Here is a 20,375-nt window from a genome sequence, read left to right as displayed (position 1 = left end):
TGGACTATTCATGAGTAATGATCATGATATATACTCTTACACCGCACTCCGTACTGTGTACCCTGTACCCCTGTTTCACCGCCTGCACGGGATGGAGTCGACGCCCACTTTCCCCCCTGCTGGCGGTACGCCGTCGGCGGTGGACACTCAACCTTCATTCCTGATTCCCTCGTCTTCTTGGGCCATCGAACATTAGACTACCGCTAATCCGTACTTATTTTTAACCTCCCCTCTCTTTGCCCCTGATTGCTCCCTGTCATTGGTCGTTCGTGAGACCCCGCCAACTTGGAAGGCTGGGATTTCCTGGCCTGGAGATTTCTGGGTTTGCCGCCCGAGGGGTTTCTGCCGGAACAAAGGCTGCTGTTCAGAGGGAAAATACGAATAGATGTATAGTAGGCGGGATGCATCTCTCGTATAAATACCTAACCGGATGGAAGAAGTAAACACCAAACAGTGTATACTGTGCCATCACCCACAGGCACCGACGGACGGGCGGTGGCTGGGGCGGTGAACAGATCCACGTGACCATCCCTAGTGGGCAGCCGTGAAGAAGCACAATTAGGGGAGAACGGAGAGATGAGAGAGTGAGAGAGAAGAGACAGCATCTCCTCTCTCCTAACCTTCTTTCTCCTTCTCCTTCTCTCATTCTCTCTCCCTCCCTCTCTCGCTTCCTCTCTTTCTTCCAGACGGGTTTCCACTCCCTGGATTATTCTTTTGATCCCGGTCGGTTGTCTGGCGCTCTCGGCTCAGACCCCCATCTCCTTGGTCCCTCCCCCCCGTTGGAAGTAGGAATGGTTGTGATCTCGGGCAGTTTACTCCGCCGCCTGTTGGTCTCGCTTTGAGCTCCAACCTTTTTTCAATTCCGCCGCCCTCGACTCGGGCGGTTGCGCTCCTTGTGACATATCTTTCCACAACCCCAAATCAGCACTACCGCTCGTGCCTCAGTCTATGACAATTGCGTCTCGTAGATCGAGCCTGTCTTTTCATCCTATATCCTCGACTTTCCAATTTCCCCGCAAGTTTCATCCACATGGCGTGAGGTGAGTTGGTACGGAACAGAACCCCCAGTGCCCCTAAACTGCCCCGCGCAAAGAAGACCAAAAAGGCGGTTAGGGCCTGACTTTTTTCTTGTTGTTTTCTCCTTTCTTTTCGCCATTTAGAGGACGCCATATTCGTGCACTACTTGATTCCGATCGTCTGGTATCCTGCCGTCCTTGATATTCTCTTTGTTTATCCCGCCCCTCGAGAAATCGATTCGACCCAGTCTTGGCGGCAAACCCATCGCTCGAAGCCACTCCCGAGGATCAACACACCTTGGCCGCAACCCTCGCCGTCGACACCCTCCGAGATAATCGTCGAGACGCATTGATTCGAATTTCCAACGCCAGAGTGCTCTTCAGGAAATGCCTCCCGGCGACGTTCCTTTGCCGGACAGCCTCGTGCCGGGCAACGGGGCTGTCCGTCCCACGTTAAACACTAGTGGCTATGGAGGAGGCTCCAAAACGAATACCCCCACGTCACCTGCAGATAGCAATGTCCCCTTTGACTCGCCGCGCACGATTTCGGGCGCAAGAAATGGGAATAGCCCGGTCGATGGCCCTCCGAACGCCGATACCCGAATGAGTCGAAGGTATGAATCGACCAACTCTGCCTCGCGCGACCCGTCCACGCCGCGCGATCCCGCTGGTTATAGGGAAAGGTCCACGCCGCGCGATAGGTCTCGTCCGAATGGCCGACCGCATACGAAATCGCCAGCTAGCACGTCCAGGATTTGCAAAAAGTGCGGTGACCCTCTCACCGGTCAGTTTGTGCGAGCCCTGTCTGCAACGTTTCATCTGGAGTGCTTCAAATGCCAGGTAAAAATTTCCAGCATTCAATTTCCCTCCTCATCCTTGTATCCTATGGTCGGTGACTGACTAGTGGCACAGGACTGCGGCCAAATCGTGGCATCCAAGTTTTTCCCCATCGATGCGGAAGATGGCAGTGGCCAGTATCCCCTTTGCGAAACAGACTATTTCCGACGACTAGACCTCCTTTGTCATGAGTGCGGCGGCGCTCTGCGTGGCTCGTATATTACGGCGTTGGAACGCAAGTACCACATTGAGCATTTCACTTGCTCCGTATGTCCCACAGTGTTTGGTGCGCAGGACTCGTACTATGAACACGAGGGCAAGGTATACTGCCACTTTCACTACTCGACGCAATTCGCCCAACGGTGCCACGGCTGTCATACGGCGATCTTGAAGCAGTTCGTAGAGATCTTCCGCAATGGTCAAAATCAACACTGGCACCCCGAGTGCTACATGATCCACAAATTTTGGAACGTTCGCTTGGCACCCACTGGTCAGCCGCTGGAGCCCGTTGAATCTGAACAGGATGCTACCGATGAGGAGCGCAACAGGGTGCGGGAGGAAGAGGACGTGATGGAGGAGAAGGTATATAAGATATGGAGCATCCTCTCGAGCTTTGAGGAATCGTCAGCCGCATGTATCTCCGACATGCTTCTTCATGTCAGTAACGGCACCTACGTTGACGGTGTGCTCGTTGCGAAACGATTTATTGGGCATGTCGATGTGCTGTTCACCGCCATTGACCAACTGGCCCAGCTGATCAAGGCTCAAGGCATGAAAGGTGAGTCATCACATTACTTATCTCTGCCACGGCGCGAAATTGGGTTAGTTAACTAACTATTCCCCGATTTAGATCTCGCCTATGGCCGCGAAGCAAAACTCCTTTGTAAAAAGATTGTAGCGTTCTTCGCATTGCTGTCGAAAACCCAGGAGACCGGCGTCCGGAAGCTTGGGGTCACCCAAGAGCTTCTCTCCTTGGTCACTGGTCTTGCCCACTATCTGAAGCTCCTCATCCGTATTGGCTTGCAAGGAGCTCTGAAGCTGGAAAGAGAGCAGGAGCACCCCAACGGCCTGCACCATTTCCTAGATCGTCTTGGAGACCTGGAGGCACTCAGACCTATAGAGGAAGAAGAAACTCCTTCGGATTTGATGACGGGCGTGGAAGTTCTGGCAGATCAACTTTCGGATTGTTGCGTCTCATGCAAGGAACCGATTGACGACGAATGTGTGATGCTAGGCGACAACCGATGGCATGTCAAACAGCCTCATTTGACATGCTCAGGATGCCAGAAGGACTTGACCGTTGCTCTTCAGGACGCCTTGTGGAGTCCCAAAGACAAGCGCCCCTTCTGTAACGCATGCGTTGGCCAGCGGGGAATTGCTGCTCAGACCCAGAGTGGATTTACTCGCGTGAGCAAACTCCAGCAGTTCGTCTTTCTGCTGCGGGTTGCGCTTGCGCGACTTCTTACCGTCTTACAAGCTGGCGGCACTCTACCATCCGCGTCAGGTATGTCGTCGACCTCATCTCACGGGCCATCTGGAACAACCTCACTGACCTACCGATCTCGCCGTAGACGATAACTCCAAACTACCAGATGACCAGGACGGCTCACGGGCTCCCCCTGGTGGTATGGTTCGCAGATCAACTACGCGATCGAAGTCGTACACGCACGCCAATAGAGGAGCCCCCGAAGAGTCGTCTCTCGAGCAAACTGTTGGTGAGATGCGACGTCTGCGTTCCATTCGAAATGAACGGACCTTATCGACAACCTACAAAAAGGCTCGGGCGTCGCGGATCATCGATGGACCGGAAGGGAGGAGTGTGAGACCCGGCTCCTCCGGTGGCGAAGGCGCCGACCCTCGAGGCCACGGATTTCAGATTGTAGAGGAAAAAGACGCAAATGGCGAGACAGTCACCGAGCTGACATTTGGTAACCAGGATGCTCTGACTTTGGATGATATCCCCCGGATCGTTGCGGCCGAACAAGCCAAAGAGCAACGACCTAACGCGTACAAGCATGCTCGGACTAAGCTTGTCAATACGACCGAACCGCTCCCCAGGTACAACCAGGGCCATCAGCGTGGTGTTTCCGATGTTGGTTTGGACCCGCATCTCCTCGAACAGGGCGGAAGAACCAAGAAATACTTTTCCGAACTGTCCGCTTTGGAGTACTTCATCGTTCGCCATGTGGCCGTATTGTCGATGGAACCCTTGCTAGATGGCTACTTCTCTTTGGATGAGCTGCTGTCATTGATCGAATCTCGCAAACCGACGATCTGGAACATCTTTGGTCGTGCCTTCAATAAGGAGGGCAAGAAGGTTGGAAAGAAGAAGGGCGTGTTTGGCGTCAGTTTGGATTATCTCGTCGAGAAGGAGGGCACAGAGTCTAGCCACGGCGTTGGGCCTGGGGCACTCCGCGTCCCTGCCCTTGTCGATGACGCCGTATCCGCCATGCGACAGATGGACATGTCCGTGGAGGGTGTCTTCCGAAAGAATGGCAACATCCGTCGACTGAAAGACATTTCCGACTTGATTGACAACAAGTACGAACAGGTGGACATGACCAAGGAAAATCCTGTGCAAATCGCGGCCCTTTTGAAGAAGTTCCTTCGCGAGATGCCCGATCCACTACTGACCTTCAAACTCCATCGCCTGTTTGTCGTATCGCAGAGTAAGTGTTTGACCGCTCTGTTTGGTGTACTTTGTGGCTGACTAATTTCCGTTGTAGAACTCTCCGACCCTGAAAAGCAAAAGCGAGTGCTTCATTTGACATGCTGCTTGCTCCCGAAGGCTCATCGAGATACTATGGAGGTACTTTTTGCCTTCCTCAACTGGACGTCGTCGTTCTCGCATGTCGACGAAGAAACGGGCAGCAAGATGGATATTCATAACCTGGCAACTGTTATGACACCGAATATCTTGTACCCTAACACCAAGAATAGCACTGTGGATGAAAGCTTTTTGTCGATTGAGGCTATCAATGCACTGATCACATACAACGATACGATGTGTGAGGTAAGTTTTCCTTTCACCTTCCCATGGCCTGGGGGATCGATGGGTTTCGTGGTTTCTTGATAAACTGACATGTCCTTCAGATTCCGGAAGACCTACAATCGGTCCTCAGCGACACCAATTTCCTCAGAGAGAATTCTGAAGTCACAACGAAGGAGATCCTCAAAAGATATGGGGATATCGCACGTGGAAGCTTCTCGCAGAAACCTAGCAACGGCGGTGAAACAGTTACCATCACCAACTCTAACCGGGGAGCGAACCTTCCCACCTCTGCACGCATTGAGACCGACCCATCCCAAGACGCAGCGTGGCAGGCACAGAGCTCCGTGCGGCATGTCCAAGGGTCTGGTAGCCACGCACATTCGGCCAGCGCCACTCCTTACGGCATGGAACTCGGACCTGCTCCGCCAGGTGAACAGCGCGAGCGCAGCACCAGCAACAGCAGTCAGCCAAACTCCATGCAGGCCGAGGGACAGCCTCAACAGATGCCTTACAGAGCTCGTCCGGGTGCAGGGCCCATGGGGGTTGCCAGTTGATGTTTGTCCGTTGTATTTTGAGCGATATTAAATACCCTGCTTCCCTCCTCTCCTTTCTCCCTGTTCGCTTCTTCCACTGCATTTCCACCTCTTTGGTTTCATTTATCCTGCAAGCTCTACCGAATACAAATGGAGTACAACTGGGCTGTTTTAGCGTTCTGTCAGTCTGCACAAGCCGGATATGCCACTCAAATCGTTAAGAGTTGCTCACATCTGGCTGACCTGCTTTAATCCGACGTGTGGACGTTTTCTTTTCTTTTCTTTCCTATCTTCCTTGCCCACCATCACTTAAAAGTGTAATACATTCGACGGCGAGATTCGGAGTGACTCGTTCTTGTTTTTTCTTGGCATGATGATTTGTGGTCATTCAGTTGGTTTTATCCCTGGATTTGTGTCCACCGTGGATACGAATCTTGCACTATCATCTCTTCTTTCCTCACCCATCCCGCATACTTTATCATCGCATCACCGGAAACCTTAGCGTGAATATTTCCATTTCAGTTTGTTTTTCTTTTTCTCTTCATCTAACCTTGGCATTCTTTCTCTATCTCATTCCCTTAGTTTCTTGACCTTTCTTATCTCTTCCTTTCCTTTGATGGACTGTTCTTTTGCCCCTTTGGCATCTTCTTTATTTCCCTTCCTCGGCGAGCGAGCTTTCGGGCATGCTCCAACACTATCACCTCCCATTGATTGCGACGTGAGGTAATTGATTAATCGAGTACAAGACCTGCTCTGTTTTTTTTCCCTTTCTATTTTCTTGTCCAGCCGGTCAGTTGTGACTGCAAGATACCTGTGCTGATAGCTTTTTCTTACTTCTTCTATACTCCTCTTTTTCTTTCCGTTTCTTAACTAAACCATTTTTCGTTTTACTCCCTCATTCTATTCATTCAATACAATCTGCAGCCTACAGTAGCTGAGATTCTTAAGTCATTTTCTTCTGGTGGGCTTTGGCTCGCTTTTACCTTTACCTTTGCCTCGACATGGACTTTTTCATCTACGATCTACTCTCATATTCCGGTGCTTGCTCGCTTGGTTTTTGTATCACTCATAACGAAGAGATGTATGAGATACGAGAGGAGAGGACATGTGATAATAGGTCCCCGTTTTCCTTTCGAGAAGCAGGTTGCGTACTAAACTAGACTGATTTTGAGAATCTAGGTCTTGTCAGAGTAGCAAATGGATGATATCAGGTAAGGTAGGATAGGCTTGATTTATTTAGGAGTTTGTTGGGCGTTTTGTAGATCGACATAATTCATAATGCTGTTTATTGCATCGCTTACCTGCCTTGGCTTACCTTGTAGGTAGTCAGTTGTAGCATGGATTCATTCCGTATGGTTCAGGGTTGGGTTCATGGCGATCTACTTGGGTGTAAATTCAGGGATAATTGTAACAAGAACAAGACGGGTTGGAATTGACCGCTCGACCGCGCTAAATGATTTTAATACGTAGAGTTGGGGAATTTTCAAGGCAATTCTACATGCATGAAATATGCAAAGAAGAAGTCGCAGTTCGATTAGGTACCAAGTCCCAATAAGTATTTAATCAATGCCAATGAAACACCAGACAAAAATCCAGATAAAGCACGCGCGCGATAACGATAAGCTAGAAATTTCTTCAATCAAGAAAGACAAGCCCACAAAATATGCTTCTGCATAGTAAAGTTCGAAACTCCTATATAACCAACCATCCCATAATACGCCGATTGTTTCAACTCCCGAGTAATTCAGTCATACCAGCCATAGTTCAAGACCTAACTTTTTTCCCCATGGACGTAAGTATAAGGTCCCTGTCTAAGCGCGTTTCCGCAACACCCTACGGCCCGTTGTTGGAGCTTCGCCTCCTGCGGGCGCGGTGGCTTTCCTGGTTGCCGATGTCGTAATCCTCTTAGCAGAGGTGGAAGGGACCTGGTTGCGCGCGACGGTCTTCTTGGCGGGGACGCTGGACGTGGACGTGGTGGTCGCCTTTCGGGCACCGGTGCCAGTGCGCGTCGGCTTGGCAACGGTTGTCCCGGACGATGCGGAGGACGAGACGCTGCCTCGGCGCTCTAATTGGCGCGTAGCAGGGCGCGGCAAAGGCGACTGGACGGACCGCACACTCGTCGCAGCCCGACTCACCGGTCGCTTGGTTTGCGCTTGCGAAGGGGGTCGAATGGAGGTAGCGGCCGAGGGAGCAGCACGCGCAGATCGCACAGCCGACCCAGGCAGAGCAGCGGACGTCGACTTGAGCGGACTGGACGGCTTCAGCGGCGACATGGGTCGCGACAGGTAGGACGAGGTTTGGGGCTTTTCGGGAGAGGCTCGCAATGGCGATTGGGGATAGGTTCGGGAGTTGGAGGACTTGGGGGACAAAATCCGGAAGTCGGCCCCTCTCACTTCTTGGGACACGACGCGCGAAGTACCAGCTGCGGCCCCGGGCTTTCCGCGTCTCTTGGGGTTCTTCAATACGTCGAGAGATTCGCCTGCAGCCGGGGCGTTCTCCTTGTCGGAGTAATGACCTTCGTGGCTGTGATTTCAGTCAGTACGGCTCGGGCTTTAGAAAAGATGGTAGACATGAGCGCAGTTCTACCTTTGCTTCTTGACCCTGCGCGTCTGAGGGCTAGCAGCAGCAGCCCTTTGCTTCGCAGGGCTCATGGAAAGGGTCGTAAGGCCCCGGGATCCCTTGATGGGGCTGATGTGTTTCCTGGGCGAGCCGTTCTCGTGCTGTGCCCGGATCGCTGCATTGTGCTTCTCCAGCAACTCGCCCATATTCGCCTTGCGCAGAGCTACGGGAATTCGGTTGATGCGTCGTTCGATTCGAGCGCGGAGGTCACTTGCCTGAAGGGCATACTGCGCGCGAAGTTTGCGGGCGCGTTCAGTGACTGTGGTTGTTAGTGTGGGTTTGTCGCTAGTTTGATAAATGAAGAGACAGATGTGGAGTCGTACTTTCAAGCTGCAGATTATCGATCAAAGCCTGTTTCTGGTTTCGTGTGATCCGGAGTTTCTTTTGAGGGGGGCTGGATGTGGGTGTTCGAGCCTCGTTGCTGGGGTACGCGTCTTCGGCAGACTTGCGCTTGGTTCCTAGAGGAGCCATTGTGATTTCACGTTGATATGAAATCGGACCGCAGGGAGTAATTCGTCGACCGAGCTGGTGTTGGGAGTAGCAGGTGGGGGAAGTTGAGGGTGGAAGAAGAGAGGGCGAGCGCGTGGTGGAAGAGAGAGGAAAGGAAGGGATAAACAAGCGCTGACTTAATCGATCTTAGCTCCCGAGGGTGTGGCATCTCTCGCCTTCTCACTTCCGCCCAGCTCTCCCACCTCCATCTACCATCCTTTCCACCTTTCCCCCATCGCTTTGCAGCCCAAGACAGCTTCAAGAGCTTTCTCTACACTCCTCAATCTTGCTCTGTGCATCCGAAACATTCCAGTATCTACTATTCCCCACCCACCGACACACCGTCGCCAAGATGTCGCTCGAAGCAACCATGATCATGTCCGTCCTGCTCCATCTCCATCTCCAAGCTCCATGGGCCTAAACTAACAGTCTCTACAGTGTCGACAATAGCGAAAGCAGTCGAAACGGAGATTATACGTAAGTCTATCACGCCTGATGGCCGCCCCGAGCCAGTTCTGGGCCGCAGCCCGCCTAACAGCTAGCTTCCAGCTCGACACGATGGCAAGCGCAGATCGACGCCGTCAGCGTCATCCATACCGCCAAGATGCGTGTACACCCTCAATCGGCCGTCGGTCTCATGAGCATGGGCGGCAAGGGCCCCGAGGTTCTTTCGACGTTTACGACCGACTTTGGCGGAATCCTATCCGGTCTGCACCGCACGAAGATCCACGGCACCGCCCACCTTAGCTCCAGTATACAAGTTGCCGGGGTATGTTTTATGCTCCGTGATCTGAATGAATTGTCGAGAGAGATACAAGAACGTCAGGCTAACCATCGATGCGGAGTGTAGTTGGCCCTGAAACACCGCTCCGAGAAGTCGCAGCGTCAACGCATTATCGTGTTCTCATGCTCGCCCATTGAAGAAGACGAGAAGACGCTGGTGAAACTGGCGAAGAAGATGAAGAAGAACAACGTATCCATCGACGTGATCGCCTTCGGGGACCTGGAATCCGACCAAACGAAGAAACTGGAGGCCTTCGTCGAGAACGTCAAGGGTGGCGATGGATCGCATCTGGCCATCATCCCCCCCGGACCTAACCTGCTCAGCGAGGAGCTCCAGGTCACACCCATCCTGGGTGCCGATAACGCCGGGGCTGAGGGCGCGGCCGGTGAAGGCGGTGATGCCGGTGGCTTTGGATTTGAAGATGCGGCCGAGAACGACCCCGAGCTGGCATTCGCGCTGCGTTTGTCTTTGGAGGAGGAGAAGAACCGACAGGAGAAAGAGAAGAAGGAGCGCGAGGAGCAAGAACGGAAAGAGAACCTGGACAACATCCCCGAGGAAGGCCAATCGGGCGAATCGAGCGGCAAAGACAAGAAAGAAGACGGCGATAAGATGGACACCGCGTAAAGAGGGAGACTCGATGCAGTTTTATTTCTTCTGAGGATGACCGTTGATGCATACCCGGCGTTGTTCTTTCTTTCTGTATTTGGTTTCGCTCGTACCTACTCATCTTTTTCGTTTTGTAATTCTAGAAAGCGTTTTCACCGCGACGCTTTTGGAAGGATGACTTGATCTATGTCTGCACTATATGATCGCCCGCTATCTCAACGAGTAGACAAGAAAAAATGAGTAAAAAAAATGAAAAATCATGAATGTAATTACAAAAAAGAAACCAACAAGTTGTCATCAATGCAATCATTAATCCCCCAGTCCAGGGGAGTCAAATCCATCCCATCCCATCCCTTAACCACCAAACCCGACCAAACAATCATATCAATCACGTCCTCCCCCTCAACCACCCCCCCAAGTGACGATCAAACGCCTCACACCGCACGGGCATCTCCAACTGATAAAACGGATTCTTCATAACATAGTCCGCATACAACTCATAAATCTTCCCCATCACCGAATCAATATTCCCCATCATCGGGTCCGTAAACAGCAGGAACTTCGTCCCCGTGAGCGTCTGGAAACACGTCAGACGGAACTTGTCTGTTTCGAGCGTCTCGAGCCCTGTTACGGGGACGCCGGGGAGCGGGAACGAGTGTGCTGTTGCGCTTGGTGTTGTGGAGGAGGTGGTTGGTGTTGATGTCCCTGAGGGGGATGGCACTGTTGAGGGGGAGGAGGATGCGGTCGCGGCCGTGGGAGGGAGGGTCGAGGTGATGGGGATTCGGGGGGTTATGGAGCGGGTGATGGCGTGGACTCTGTTTTTGTTGGATTAGTGGATGTTGTTTGGGTTGTGGATGGGGTGGGTGGCTCTATGGGACGTCTAGCTATCTGGCCGTCTGGCTGGCCGTCTGACTGACTGGTGTATGAAGGTAGAAGGAGGACAAGACAGGACAGGACATACCCGTGAAATGTTCCTGCTAGGACGAGATAATCGTTCGTCGAGAGTTTGCGGAGCCCGGGCTGGAATTCGCGTTGGTAGACTAACCCGCCGGCTTTGTTGATGATGATGAGGGAGAAGACGGTCCTGGAAAAAATGTGTTAGCTTCAAGTCTTGATATTGTGTTACTTGGCTTCAGGTTCGTTGCAACCATGCAGTTTGCGCAGGGTGAAGGGAGGGGGAATAGCGTTATAACAGCTGGCCGGCCAGTCAGTCAGTAAGACAGATAACCGAAACGTACATGATGGAATGAATGGATGGAGGCGGACAATTGCTGTCCCTGTCGGAGAGAGAGTGAGTATACGCTACTGTCTATGCAGCATTACTTGGCGGGGAGAAGAGGAATTGGTGGGTTGGAGACGAGGAGGGAGAACGAGAGAGAGGATGATCTACATCATTGTTGAGATGGAATCGCGATGCGGAGGCGGAGGTTTGCGGCCTGTTTATACCGCACCCGGTCAGGCGGGCAGTTTGGGTTGACCGCCTTGCGTGGGGTAGAGGCGCATATGGTTCTGGTTCTTAGTGCTGTGGGCTTTTAGTTGGCTTATACTCTTTTTACTTCTACAGGTAACATAGCCCAAGGGTCGAGCATTTCTGGAGATATTAGATCAGAGAACATAAAGATGAACAAAATCATTACTCCATTTCAAAACAGTACCAAATCACTTCCATCATACCATCATACCATCATGAGTTTATTCTTCGCCAACCAAAGTACTAATCATCACGATGGTCTGAACAGAGAACAGCAAGTCAGCATCCAACCAAAGCACAACCCCCCAAGAACTTGGAAAGAGGAGAAACTTACCGGCATAGGCTTCAACTCCTCCAGATCAATCACCTCCGTCTGATACCTCTTACTCCCCCGAACATACTCCACATACTCCGGCGCCCCAGGGATATCTGTATTATCCGCCACCGCGAGCCCTCCAACCCTCAACAATCCCAGTTCCTCCACGATCTTCAGATCTGGCACATAGAACTTCTCCCAGTGATCAAAGAAGACCACATCCACGCTGTCCTTCGTCAACTTGCCCTCCGCATGCAGCGCGCGCAAGGACTCCGAGCTCTGCCCCTCCACGACATGCACGATATCCTGCAGACCCGCAAGACGAATAAAGTCCCGCGCGATGCCAGCGTTCACGGCGCTCAGCTCAAACGTGTACACGCTTGGCAACTCAGCACCGGGGTTAAGATCACGCAAGATGGCACCCCATGCGAGGGCGGAGTTGCCGACGTAGGTGCCGAATTCGAGCAGGCTGGTTGGGGCGCGGGGCATGCGCTCGAGCTGCGCTTTCGTGGCTTGGATCTTGCCATCGCGGTAGGTCATCATTTTGTTGGCGAGGGCGTATTCCTCGATTGCGGTGACTAGGGCCCATGGGTTGTTGGTGTATTGGGCTTGGGGTTGGGAGAAGATGTGTGTGTGGAGAGCTTGCGCTTTGGATTCGATGGTCTGGGAGGGAGTGAGTATGGGGGGAGAGGAGGGTGGTGAGTGGGACGTACCTGTTCGATAGACATATTGGGTGGATTGGCTGTTGTGTAGGGATTTGTATTGTTTATGGAAGTAGAGAAACTATATGAGGTAGAAGGAAACGGAGGATGGATCCAATGCTTTCGAATTGGACTGAGGGGGGCAACGACTGATATGCCATACTTATATCCCGTATCCTGCATATATAGAGCATCGAGACTGTCACAAGATTCCTGTGATGTAGGGTAATCGCCGAGAACCAGAATTCCCCGAAGATATTCGCTCTCGAGGGTTCACATGCCGATGTCACCCCATGCTATCGGAGATAAGGTGTGACCGTCCATTCTCGCTCTCCAGCAGACAGATGCTCGCATAGTATACCGAGACATGAAATTGTTCTAGGCTCCGTTCAGTATAAGCTGATGACGCTGGTGTGGACGATGTGGAGGATAGACCGAAGACTCGGAGACACCTCAGGCAACCCCGTGATCTGGATCGCCCGGGGCTAGTCCCGGAAAGGCAGCCGAGGCCGCAGAAGGTCGGCATTGACTTATCGCCGAGAGTTCGACCGAATCTAGGCCTTATCGCCGGGCCCTCTGACCTTGAGGTACATCAGTATTCAAGACTGGAGCATCTACATCATACATCATGTCACTGCGCCACTACTTTGTCAGCATGCCATCGCAGTTACTGGTATTGTAGTAGTATCTAGTAGAGAAGATCCCTTTCTTTCCAATTCGTAGATATCATTCCGGTCAAATCTTGCTAGAAGAAAACAAAATAACTGTTGAATAGCAACCCCCCTATATCCGAATAAAACGTAATCAATCATTCGTTAGTTAGGTATGTATACCGCAACTCCGCTGGCGACTTCCCGTTTTTGTTGAAAGTGTTGAAATGGTCGTCGGGACATCTATTGCGCCCCACCCCCTCCTGTTTCTCCGTAAAATGCAACTCTTCCTTCACTCTGATCTAGAGTCTAGTCCCCTTCTTCGAGCAGAAAAAGATCACGCTTTTTATGCCTTGGTCTCCGGCTTGGCCTCCGGCTTGGTCTCCGGCTTCGCGTCGCCTCCCTTCTTGGACTTCTCCTTCATGGCGGCCTTCTTAGCGGCCTTCTTCGCGGCGGCCTCCTCCTTAGCCTTCTTGGCCTCCTTGTCGCCGAACATGTCTCTCCACTCCTTGCCCTTCTCGGCCTTGATGTTGCTGAACAGGTACTTGGCCTTGGCGATCTCGTGGCCAGGCTTGACGGAGTCGGCCTTCCACTCGTCGGGAATGCGGAGAGGCTCCACGCGGAGCATCTCGTTGACGGCATCGGCGGTGGCGGGCATGTAAGGCGCGATAAGAGCGGCAATCAGGTGAATGAGGTTGAGAGCGAAGCCAATGACAGCGGCACACTTCTCAGGCTCGGTCTCCGCCAGCTTGTTGTCGAGGCCGTTGGATTGCAGGAACAGGTTACCCTTCTGAGAGATCTGCAGCACCTTCTCCACACCGGCGCGCAGCTTGACGGCGTCGAGGCTCTGGACGTACTCGGCAAGGAGACCGTTGATTTCCTCCCTGGCGGCATCGAAGGAGGGGTCGGAGAACTTGGTGTAGTCCGGCACGATGTTGTCGTAGTTCTTCGAGTTCACGAACTTCACCACACGGCTGACGAAGTTTCCAAGGTTCTTCAGGAGCAGGTTGTTGTTGCAGCTGATGAACAAGTCCCAGTTGAACTCGCTGTCGCTGGTCTCCGGCCGGTGCGAGACCAGGTAGTAACGCCAGACGTCAGCGGGGACGCCGGTCTTCTCGGCAGAGTCTCCAAACACGCCGATGCCACGAGACTTGGAGAACTTGCCGCCCTCGTAGGTGAGGTATTCGGTGGTCGAGAGGTGGTGGACCTTGGTCCACTTGTCCCGGGTGCCGATCTGAGTACCCGGGAACATAACGGAGTGGTAGGCAACGTTGTCCTTTCCGATGAACTGGTAGAGCTGGACGTCATCGGGGTTGCGCCACCACTTCTCCCACTGGTCGGTGTAGTTGGCGGTGATGGAGGGATACCCGATACAGGCATCGAACCACGAGTAGATCACCTTCTCCTCGTAGCCAGGCAGAGGGACCGAGGTACCCCACTTAATATCACGGGTGATGCTTCGAGGCTTCAAGCCCTCCTTCAACCAAGCGCCAGTAATATCCCTGCCGTTATTCGACCATCCACCCTTCACCATAGACTCATTGTTAAACGCCTCGATTTCGGGCTGGAGCTTGTCCAGGTCCAAGAAGGTGTGTTTCGTATCCTTGGGGACGGGAGTGGCGCCGTCGACCTTGCAACGGGGGTTCTTCAGGTCCAAGGGATCCAGCAGCTGACCGCACAGATCGCACTGGTCACCGTAGGCTTCGGGGTACTTGCAGTTGGGGCATTCACCCTGGATGAAACGGTCCGCCAGGAAGGACTTGTGTTCCTCGCAGTAGAGCTGCGTCGTCATGCTCTCGGACAGGAAGCCGTTCTTGTGGAGCTTGAGGAAGATGTCGTGGGTGATCTCGGTCTGGAGGTCGGTCGTTGTGCGGCCGAAGATGTCGAAGCTAATGTTGAACCACTTGTAGACACCGGCATGGATCTCATAGTACTTGTCGCAAAGCTGCTTCGGGGTCATCTTTTCCTGCAGGGCCTTGGCCTCGGACGTCGTGCCATACTCATCGGTACCTGGCGGAAAGCAACACATCAGCTGAAATTCTTCCTTCGAACAGAGCAAACGAAGATATATAAAATTTAGATCAAGACCAACAAGCCAAGCAACTTACCGCAGACATAGAGCGTATTGAGACCACGGCCTCGACAGTATCTAGCATAGACATCGGCCGACAGCACCGAACCTATAAGATTTCCAAGATGCGGGACATTGTTCACGTAGGGCAGAGCACTAGTGATAAGGATGTTGCGCTGTCCAGGCTGGGGCAGCACCGGAGCTTTCGACTTTTGCGATTCGGCCATTTTGATCCGGGACTCTCGGTGGGAAGGGTGGTGGAGACAGGGCCAGAGGGGAAAGTATATGAGGGGGTTGTTGGGAGCGTGAAGCAGCTCTGGCAGAAGTCGAAAACGCAGGGAAGAACGTAAAGCCGACTTTGGAGTTGTGCGATAAGCTTCTCTCGTGCCTTCAATTCTCTGCTCGCCTTTCGCCCCGCATTCGTGACTCATGGTCACGTGGTCTACCCCTCGCCTTAGTCAGCAGATCTATATCGCTCTCGTTGATCAATTGTTTATCTTCCTTAGTACACTACACCATAACTCTGACGAGGCTTACTGCCTGTTTCTGATGCCTATTCCATCAATATTCAATCCAAAGACCCGAGCTCTAATAAGAGATATACTACTAACTGATGCCACAACTGACTACTCAAACTGATACCCCTTCGTCCCCGTCACTGACCCTTCATACTGATACCTCTCCTCCAACTCATAATACTTATTAAACCCCACCCCCTCACAGACCTCCCCATACGACAGAATGGTCGGCGGCTTCCCGGTCAACAAGGACCCCTTGACCCCCTCCAACGCCTCCCGAATACTCTTCAACTTCGCCGCCACCAACGTCCACGGATAGGCCACGGCCGCGAAGCCCAGCTCGCCTAATTCCTTCGCTGACAGGTTCTCCGTCTTCCCGCCCTCGATGATGTTCGCCAGCATGGGGAAGTCCAGGTCCGCGCGCATCTGCGCCATCGCGGCCCGGTCGGGGAGCGCCTCGACGAAGACCGCGTCCACGCCGATTTCAATCGCCTTGCGCGCCCGCGTCAGCGCTTCCTCGTACCCGTGCATGTAGCTGTCGGTGCGCGCAAGGATCCAGATGTCAGTTCCTTCGTTGCGCGCGTCCACGGCGGCTTGCCACCGCGCGTAGGCCTCGTCGCGGGAGACGACGGCTTTGCCTTTGGTGTGTCCGCAGCCTGGGTGGTTGTTAGTAGGACAATTTGATTCTAGGAGTGTACAAATCTAAGGCGGGGCAAGTAGAGGAGAGGCTTGATTGGGTAAGATAGGATCCTTACGTTTCGGCCAGGTTTGGTCCTCGATCATCACTCCTGCTGCGCCGGCTAAGGCGAACCTACTCGATTATTAGCAGCTTCCTAGACCCCCAACTGTCACATGTCAAATCTGCATGCATGCATATACATACCCCTGAACCGTCCTCCTCACATTCATCGGACTCCCATACCCCGTGTCCCCATCCACTAGAATAGGAACCGATGTCTCGCGGACCGTCTCCTGGATCTTCCCCGCGACCTCCTGGAACGCAATGTATCCTGCATCCGGCAGCCCGAATGCCGACGACATTGCGTACCCGGCGAGGAAGACGATCGGGAAGCCAGCTTCCTGACAGAGTCGCGAGCTCAGGGCGTCGTAGCTGCAGACGTGGGCTACGATCTTGCTCGGGTCTGCATGCGCCTCTTGCATCATGGATCGCAGCCGGGAGGCCTGGAAGGAGGGAATCGAGCCCCGGACTTGCGGGATCGTGATCGAGAAGTCCTGGGTTGTGCCCGTGTTGATGCCCGCTGCCGGCTGGTTGGTTTGGAAAGTCCAGGGGTAGGGGGTAGACATGCTGTAGATTGGTATATGGATGTTTCGGTGAGTTCAATAGATATAGAAGCGTTGGTCTTGTATAATTTAGATCTATACGCAGTAAACTGACTTGATATATCCTCGCTCTGGCCCTCCTATATCGGAGCCTGTGCAGCTGGTCGGCTATTCACGGCGCAGTAGCAGACAAGTCAATTGTGGACGAAAGTGCATACAACGTAGTGAGGAGCAGTGAGGAGTGCAGATGATCGGTGATGTAACAGACAACAAGCCTATCCGGCATCGGACCGTGCTCGACCAATCAGCGGGACTGAGATTGTATACCTCGAATACGTCCTGCCTACCATTCATCGCAAGTATCTTGCATGGCTTCTTGTTGCGGGAAGATCCCCGCTTTCGAATTCTTTGTTGGTGTTTGAGATGCGGGGAAGTATACGGTGATGTGGTGGAGGAGAAGAGAAAAGTGACCACCGAGAGAGAGAGAGGGAATGACACCTCAGGCATCAAAATATCTACATCATCATCTACTCGTTAATCGATCTCTACTGGAATGTCAGTACTCTCGCCTTCGAGTCCGGATATGTATAGATGTATTTGCTTTGAAATAACTGCTCTCTGTCGAGTTTATTGAGCTAGGGGTCTACATGCATACATATATACTCCCTATTCCGTGACATTTCTCATATATACTTCGAAAGCGAGGCTGACTTATGGACTCTCTTGAAAAAAATAAATAAACACACCACTTAGACAGCTCATCGTTTCAAAACTCTCTCTATCTCTCTCTCGTCCAACGTCCAGTTTCATCCTACACACCTGACACGTACAACACACCTAACCCTAAGTAGGTACCCACCTCACATATACCCCGTCCGGATGAAACACCATACCACTCTCAAACACAACAAACACAGACCCCTACACCAATCCCTAACCAGCTAGTTCACTAACTAGATAAACCCCGCCTACTCCCTAGGATCAAGTAGGTAACCACAGATCGTCAGGCCCCGGACCGCGGACGAGGCTGCAGCCTTGCATTGCGGGCTCGGCTCCATCTAACTATAATCAGGCTGGACTATAGTTCCTGTTCCGGATATAATACATTACATATGATCTACTCAGTACTCCACATGTTTCGGGGTTTTTTTATGCGTCCACATGGTTAGCTAGCTAGTTACTCCATAGTTAGTGGATTGGTCTGTTGGTCAGTAGGTTAGTACGTAGCGTGCAGACCTGTCATGATCTAAGATCTAGAATCTAGACCCGAGCTGAGTTAGGCAAGGCTTGATCTGATCTGATCAGCTCCTAACGGGTCAGATGGGTTGAGACCGTCAAGGTCCGCTGTGGAGAGATACTTGTAGTGCTACGGTGCGGTTCGGGCCTTGGTTAGTATGTACTTACTCTCTAGTAGTTAGTCTCGGTTGCCTAGTGAAGTTTGACCGTTGACAGGTGGCAGGTGACACTGACAGAATATGTTGTGCAGGCTGTAGGATCGATAAGGGTGGTTGAGTGGATTCCCTAGGTCAGGGTTCACGGGTGAAGATTATTCTGGCAGGAGTAGATGAGATGGGCTTAGCGGTGTGTAAGTAGACTGCAGCGTGCATGATGCATGAAGTCTGAAGGATACGGCGGTCGAGTGTTAAATGTTTGTTCAGACTTCTAGATAGAATTGAAGAACTTTAATTGAAGAATTCACAGCTTGAATTGGAGATGCAATAAAATAAAAATAACCAGCTATGCGAATCCGAAAAATAATATAAGATAACCAGTCCATCTATCATTCCCTCAAACCATTCCTTGCTCTTGGGTATTTCGCGCAGAATATCAAAGTCCAAAAAAGGAAAGAAAATGTGATTAAAAACATATGAACAGACCGTCAAAGTAAGCTTCAGAAGATCAGAAATACAGGATATCGGTCATCAATCGTAAACCAACAGAACGGACATTTGGGAACGTCACAATCGTTGGGGATGCAAAGCGAGTAGAATGAGGTGGGAGGGATGGTTCAATCATCGGAAGAGACGAAACGGGAAAGGGGGAGAACACAAAGGAAAGAATGAGTTTATTTGTCCACAAGAGAAGTCAATTTCCATTGACCCTCCGCCAAACGGACAACGCCGGATTCAATGGCCCAGTCGCGCAGGGCCGGGTCTTCAGCCTCGGCGTCCAAAGAGACGTCGCGCTTCTCGTAATGTCGGCCAACGTGCTCCATGCGCTCGTTCCAGCTGCGAAGCCCGACGAACTCCTGGCCGCAGAATCCACACTGGCTGCGGAGCGGCGCGGTACGCTGCTCGTGCCAGCAGCGAGCGCGGACGACGTCGAGGGTAAGCTCGAACTCATGCCGCTCCTCTTCGGTCACCGGCTGCTTGCGGTTTCGCTTCACCCAGGGTGCGTGCATACGGCGCTGGTGCTGCGTGAAGAGGTCCTTGCGGTTGAAGTCGTTGACCAGGCGGACCTCGTCGCAAGAAGCACCGTCTTCGGACATCTGGTGGTTGTCTCCGCTGAGGTTATTCAGATTGCAGCGTCCCACGTCGCATCGGTAGAACCCAAGTTGGACATGCTGCGACGCGACGTGTCGCTTCCACTCGTTCTTCGAAACAAAGGTGCTCGGGCACCCGTACCGCGAAAAGCTGCATACGAAGAGTCGATTGGAGGCCTCGGAGGCCTTCTTGCCAGTGGGCTTGGTTTTAGCAGTGCAGCGGGGCGCGGATGTAGGCCCGGTCTTCGGAGATGGCTTCTTCGCAGGTGAGCGCTTGGTCACGCGGTGCGACGATTTGGTCTTGAGGTTCTTCGGGGCGGAGGTCTGAGATGGCACGGGCATGACGTGCGAGGAGGGAGCGGGTTCTTGGAAAGTGGCAGACAAGGACGGTGAGGGCGACGCATCGCCGAATGCGCCCGGGGTATTCAGTGGCAGCGAAAAGCTACCGACAATGGGCTGCGGCGCGTAACCCGAGCCAACAATCGGCTCCGGGTCGGGGTAGTGTTGTACTACTTCTGACGGGGCCACCGAGCGATCGAAATCAGCGGAGGCACTCGGGGAAGGCGAATCCCAGTACTCCTGCGGCGGAAGCAAGGAGTCGTCGCAACTGTAGGGCGGAGACATGTAGCAGTCAGCATTGACCCAGCTGCTGCTACTGCTCTGCGGGCTCTCGGGTCCGGAGATGGTCGAGACGTTGCCGCCCCAAGCCGACGGCGAGAGGTCGGCGACGGTTGGATGGTAAGCCATATCCATGGGAAGAGAGCTGACTTGATCCGGGCGGACTGCACTGTGTGGCCATGGGGCCGGCGAGAGCATATAAAGACTTTTGTAGGGAGCTTGGGATTGATCTCCCATCATCGATTGCTGAGCGATCGAAGTCACGTAGGACTCCGAATCGGAGGGGTAGAGCTGGTAATCCTGGTGCATGGCGAGGTGATCCGGGGCTGAGAGCTGAGACTGGGGTTCAGGAAATGGTGGAAAGTGATTCATCATGGCGCAGCAGTGGAAT

At 52.8% G+C, this 20,375-nt stretch overlaps 7 protein-coding genes across 7 annotated transcripts; 2 read left to right on the top strand and 5 right to left on the bottom strand.

Moving 5' to 3' along the window:
* Positions 1 to 1,403: 1,403 nt before the first annotated feature.
* Positions 1,404 to 5,399, top strand: rga1 (GTPase-activating protein LRG1; the record flags this gene model as incomplete). The annotated part of the gene is made up of 6 exons (XM_046089063.1): positions 1,404 to 1,856; positions 1,929 to 2,631; positions 2,704 to 3,357; positions 3,425 to 4,522; positions 4,580 to 4,866; positions 4,947 to 5,399. 6 exons carry the CDS (start codon positions 1,404 to 1,406, stop codon positions 5,397 to 5,399), a joined length of 3,648 nt encoding a protein of 1,215 aa, XP_045945033.1.
* Positions 5,400 to 7,189: 1,790 nt separating this feature from the next.
* On the bottom strand, positions 7,190 to 8,468 carry LDX57_007346 (uncharacterized protein; the record flags this gene model as incomplete). Its single annotated transcript, XM_046089062.1, has 3 exons — positions 7,190 to 7,901; positions 7,965 to 8,256; positions 8,321 to 8,468. The coding sequence occupies 3 exons, from the start codon at positions 8,466 to 8,468 to the stop codon at positions 7,190 to 7,192; spliced, it is 1,152 nt and encodes a 383-aa protein (XP_045945032.1).
* Positions 8,469 to 8,838: 370 nt separating this feature from the next.
* RPN10 (proteasome regulatory particle base subunit RPN10) lies at positions 8,839 to 9,894 on the top strand (the record flags this gene model as incomplete). Its single annotated transcript, XM_046089061.1, has 4 exons — positions 8,839 to 8,864; positions 8,925 to 8,963; positions 9,036 to 9,255; positions 9,337 to 9,894. 4 exons carry the CDS (start codon positions 8,839 to 8,841, stop codon positions 9,892 to 9,894), a joined length of 843 nt encoding a protein of 280 aa, XP_045945031.1.
* Positions 9,895 to 10,264: 370 nt separating this feature from the next.
* On the bottom strand, positions 10,265 to 12,547 carry LDX57_007344 (uncharacterized protein; the record flags this gene model as incomplete). The annotated part of the gene is made up of 6 exons (XM_046089060.1): positions 10,265 to 10,691; positions 10,838 to 10,960; positions 11,267 to 11,312; positions 11,592 to 11,607; positions 11,682 to 12,326; positions 12,377 to 12,547. The coding sequence occupies 6 exons, from the start codon at positions 12,545 to 12,547 to the stop codon at positions 10,265 to 10,267; spliced, it is 1,428 nt and encodes a 475-aa protein (XP_045945030.1).
* An 813-nt stretch (positions 12,548 to 13,360) lies between these two features.
* On the bottom strand, positions 13,361 to 15,312 carry MES1 (methionine--tRNA ligase MES1; the record flags this gene model as incomplete). The annotated part of the gene is made up of 2 exons (XM_046089059.1): positions 13,361 to 15,024; positions 15,123 to 15,312. 2 exons carry the CDS (start codon positions 15,310 to 15,312, stop codon positions 13,361 to 13,363), a joined length of 1,854 nt encoding a protein of 617 aa, XP_045945029.1.
* A 389-nt stretch (positions 15,313 to 15,701) lies between these two features.
* On the bottom strand, positions 15,702 to 16,908 carry LDX57_007342 (isocitrate lyase/PEP mutase family protein; the record flags this gene model as incomplete). Its single annotated transcript, XM_046089058.1, has 3 exons — positions 15,702 to 16,259; positions 16,359 to 16,414; positions 16,487 to 16,908. 3 exons carry the CDS (start codon positions 16,906 to 16,908, stop codon positions 15,712 to 15,714), a joined length of 1,026 nt encoding a protein of 341 aa, XP_045945028.1. The 3' UTR covers positions 15,702 to 15,711.
* A 2,041-nt stretch (positions 16,909 to 18,949) lies between these two features.
* On the bottom strand, positions 18,950 to 20,293 carry LDX57_007341 (putative C2H2 finger domain protein; the record flags this gene model as incomplete). The annotated part of the gene is made up of 1 exon (XM_046089057.1): positions 18,950 to 20,293. One exon carries the CDS (start codon positions 20,291 to 20,293, stop codon positions 18,950 to 18,952), a length of 1,344 nt encoding a protein of 447 aa, XP_045945027.1.
* Positions 20,294 to 20,375: the final 82 nt, after the last annotated feature.

This window comes from Aspergillus melleus (genome assembly GCF_016097325.1).
Source record: "Aspergillus melleus strain CBS 546.65 chromosome Unknown contig4, whole genome shotgun sequence".
In the NCBI taxonomy this organism is placed as follows: Eukaryota; Fungi; Ascomycota; class Eurotiomycetes; order Eurotiales; family Aspergillaceae; genus Aspergillus; species Aspergillus melleus.
Note: the sequence above shows the minus strand (reverse complement) of the source record. Positions and strands in the feature narration are given on the sequence as shown.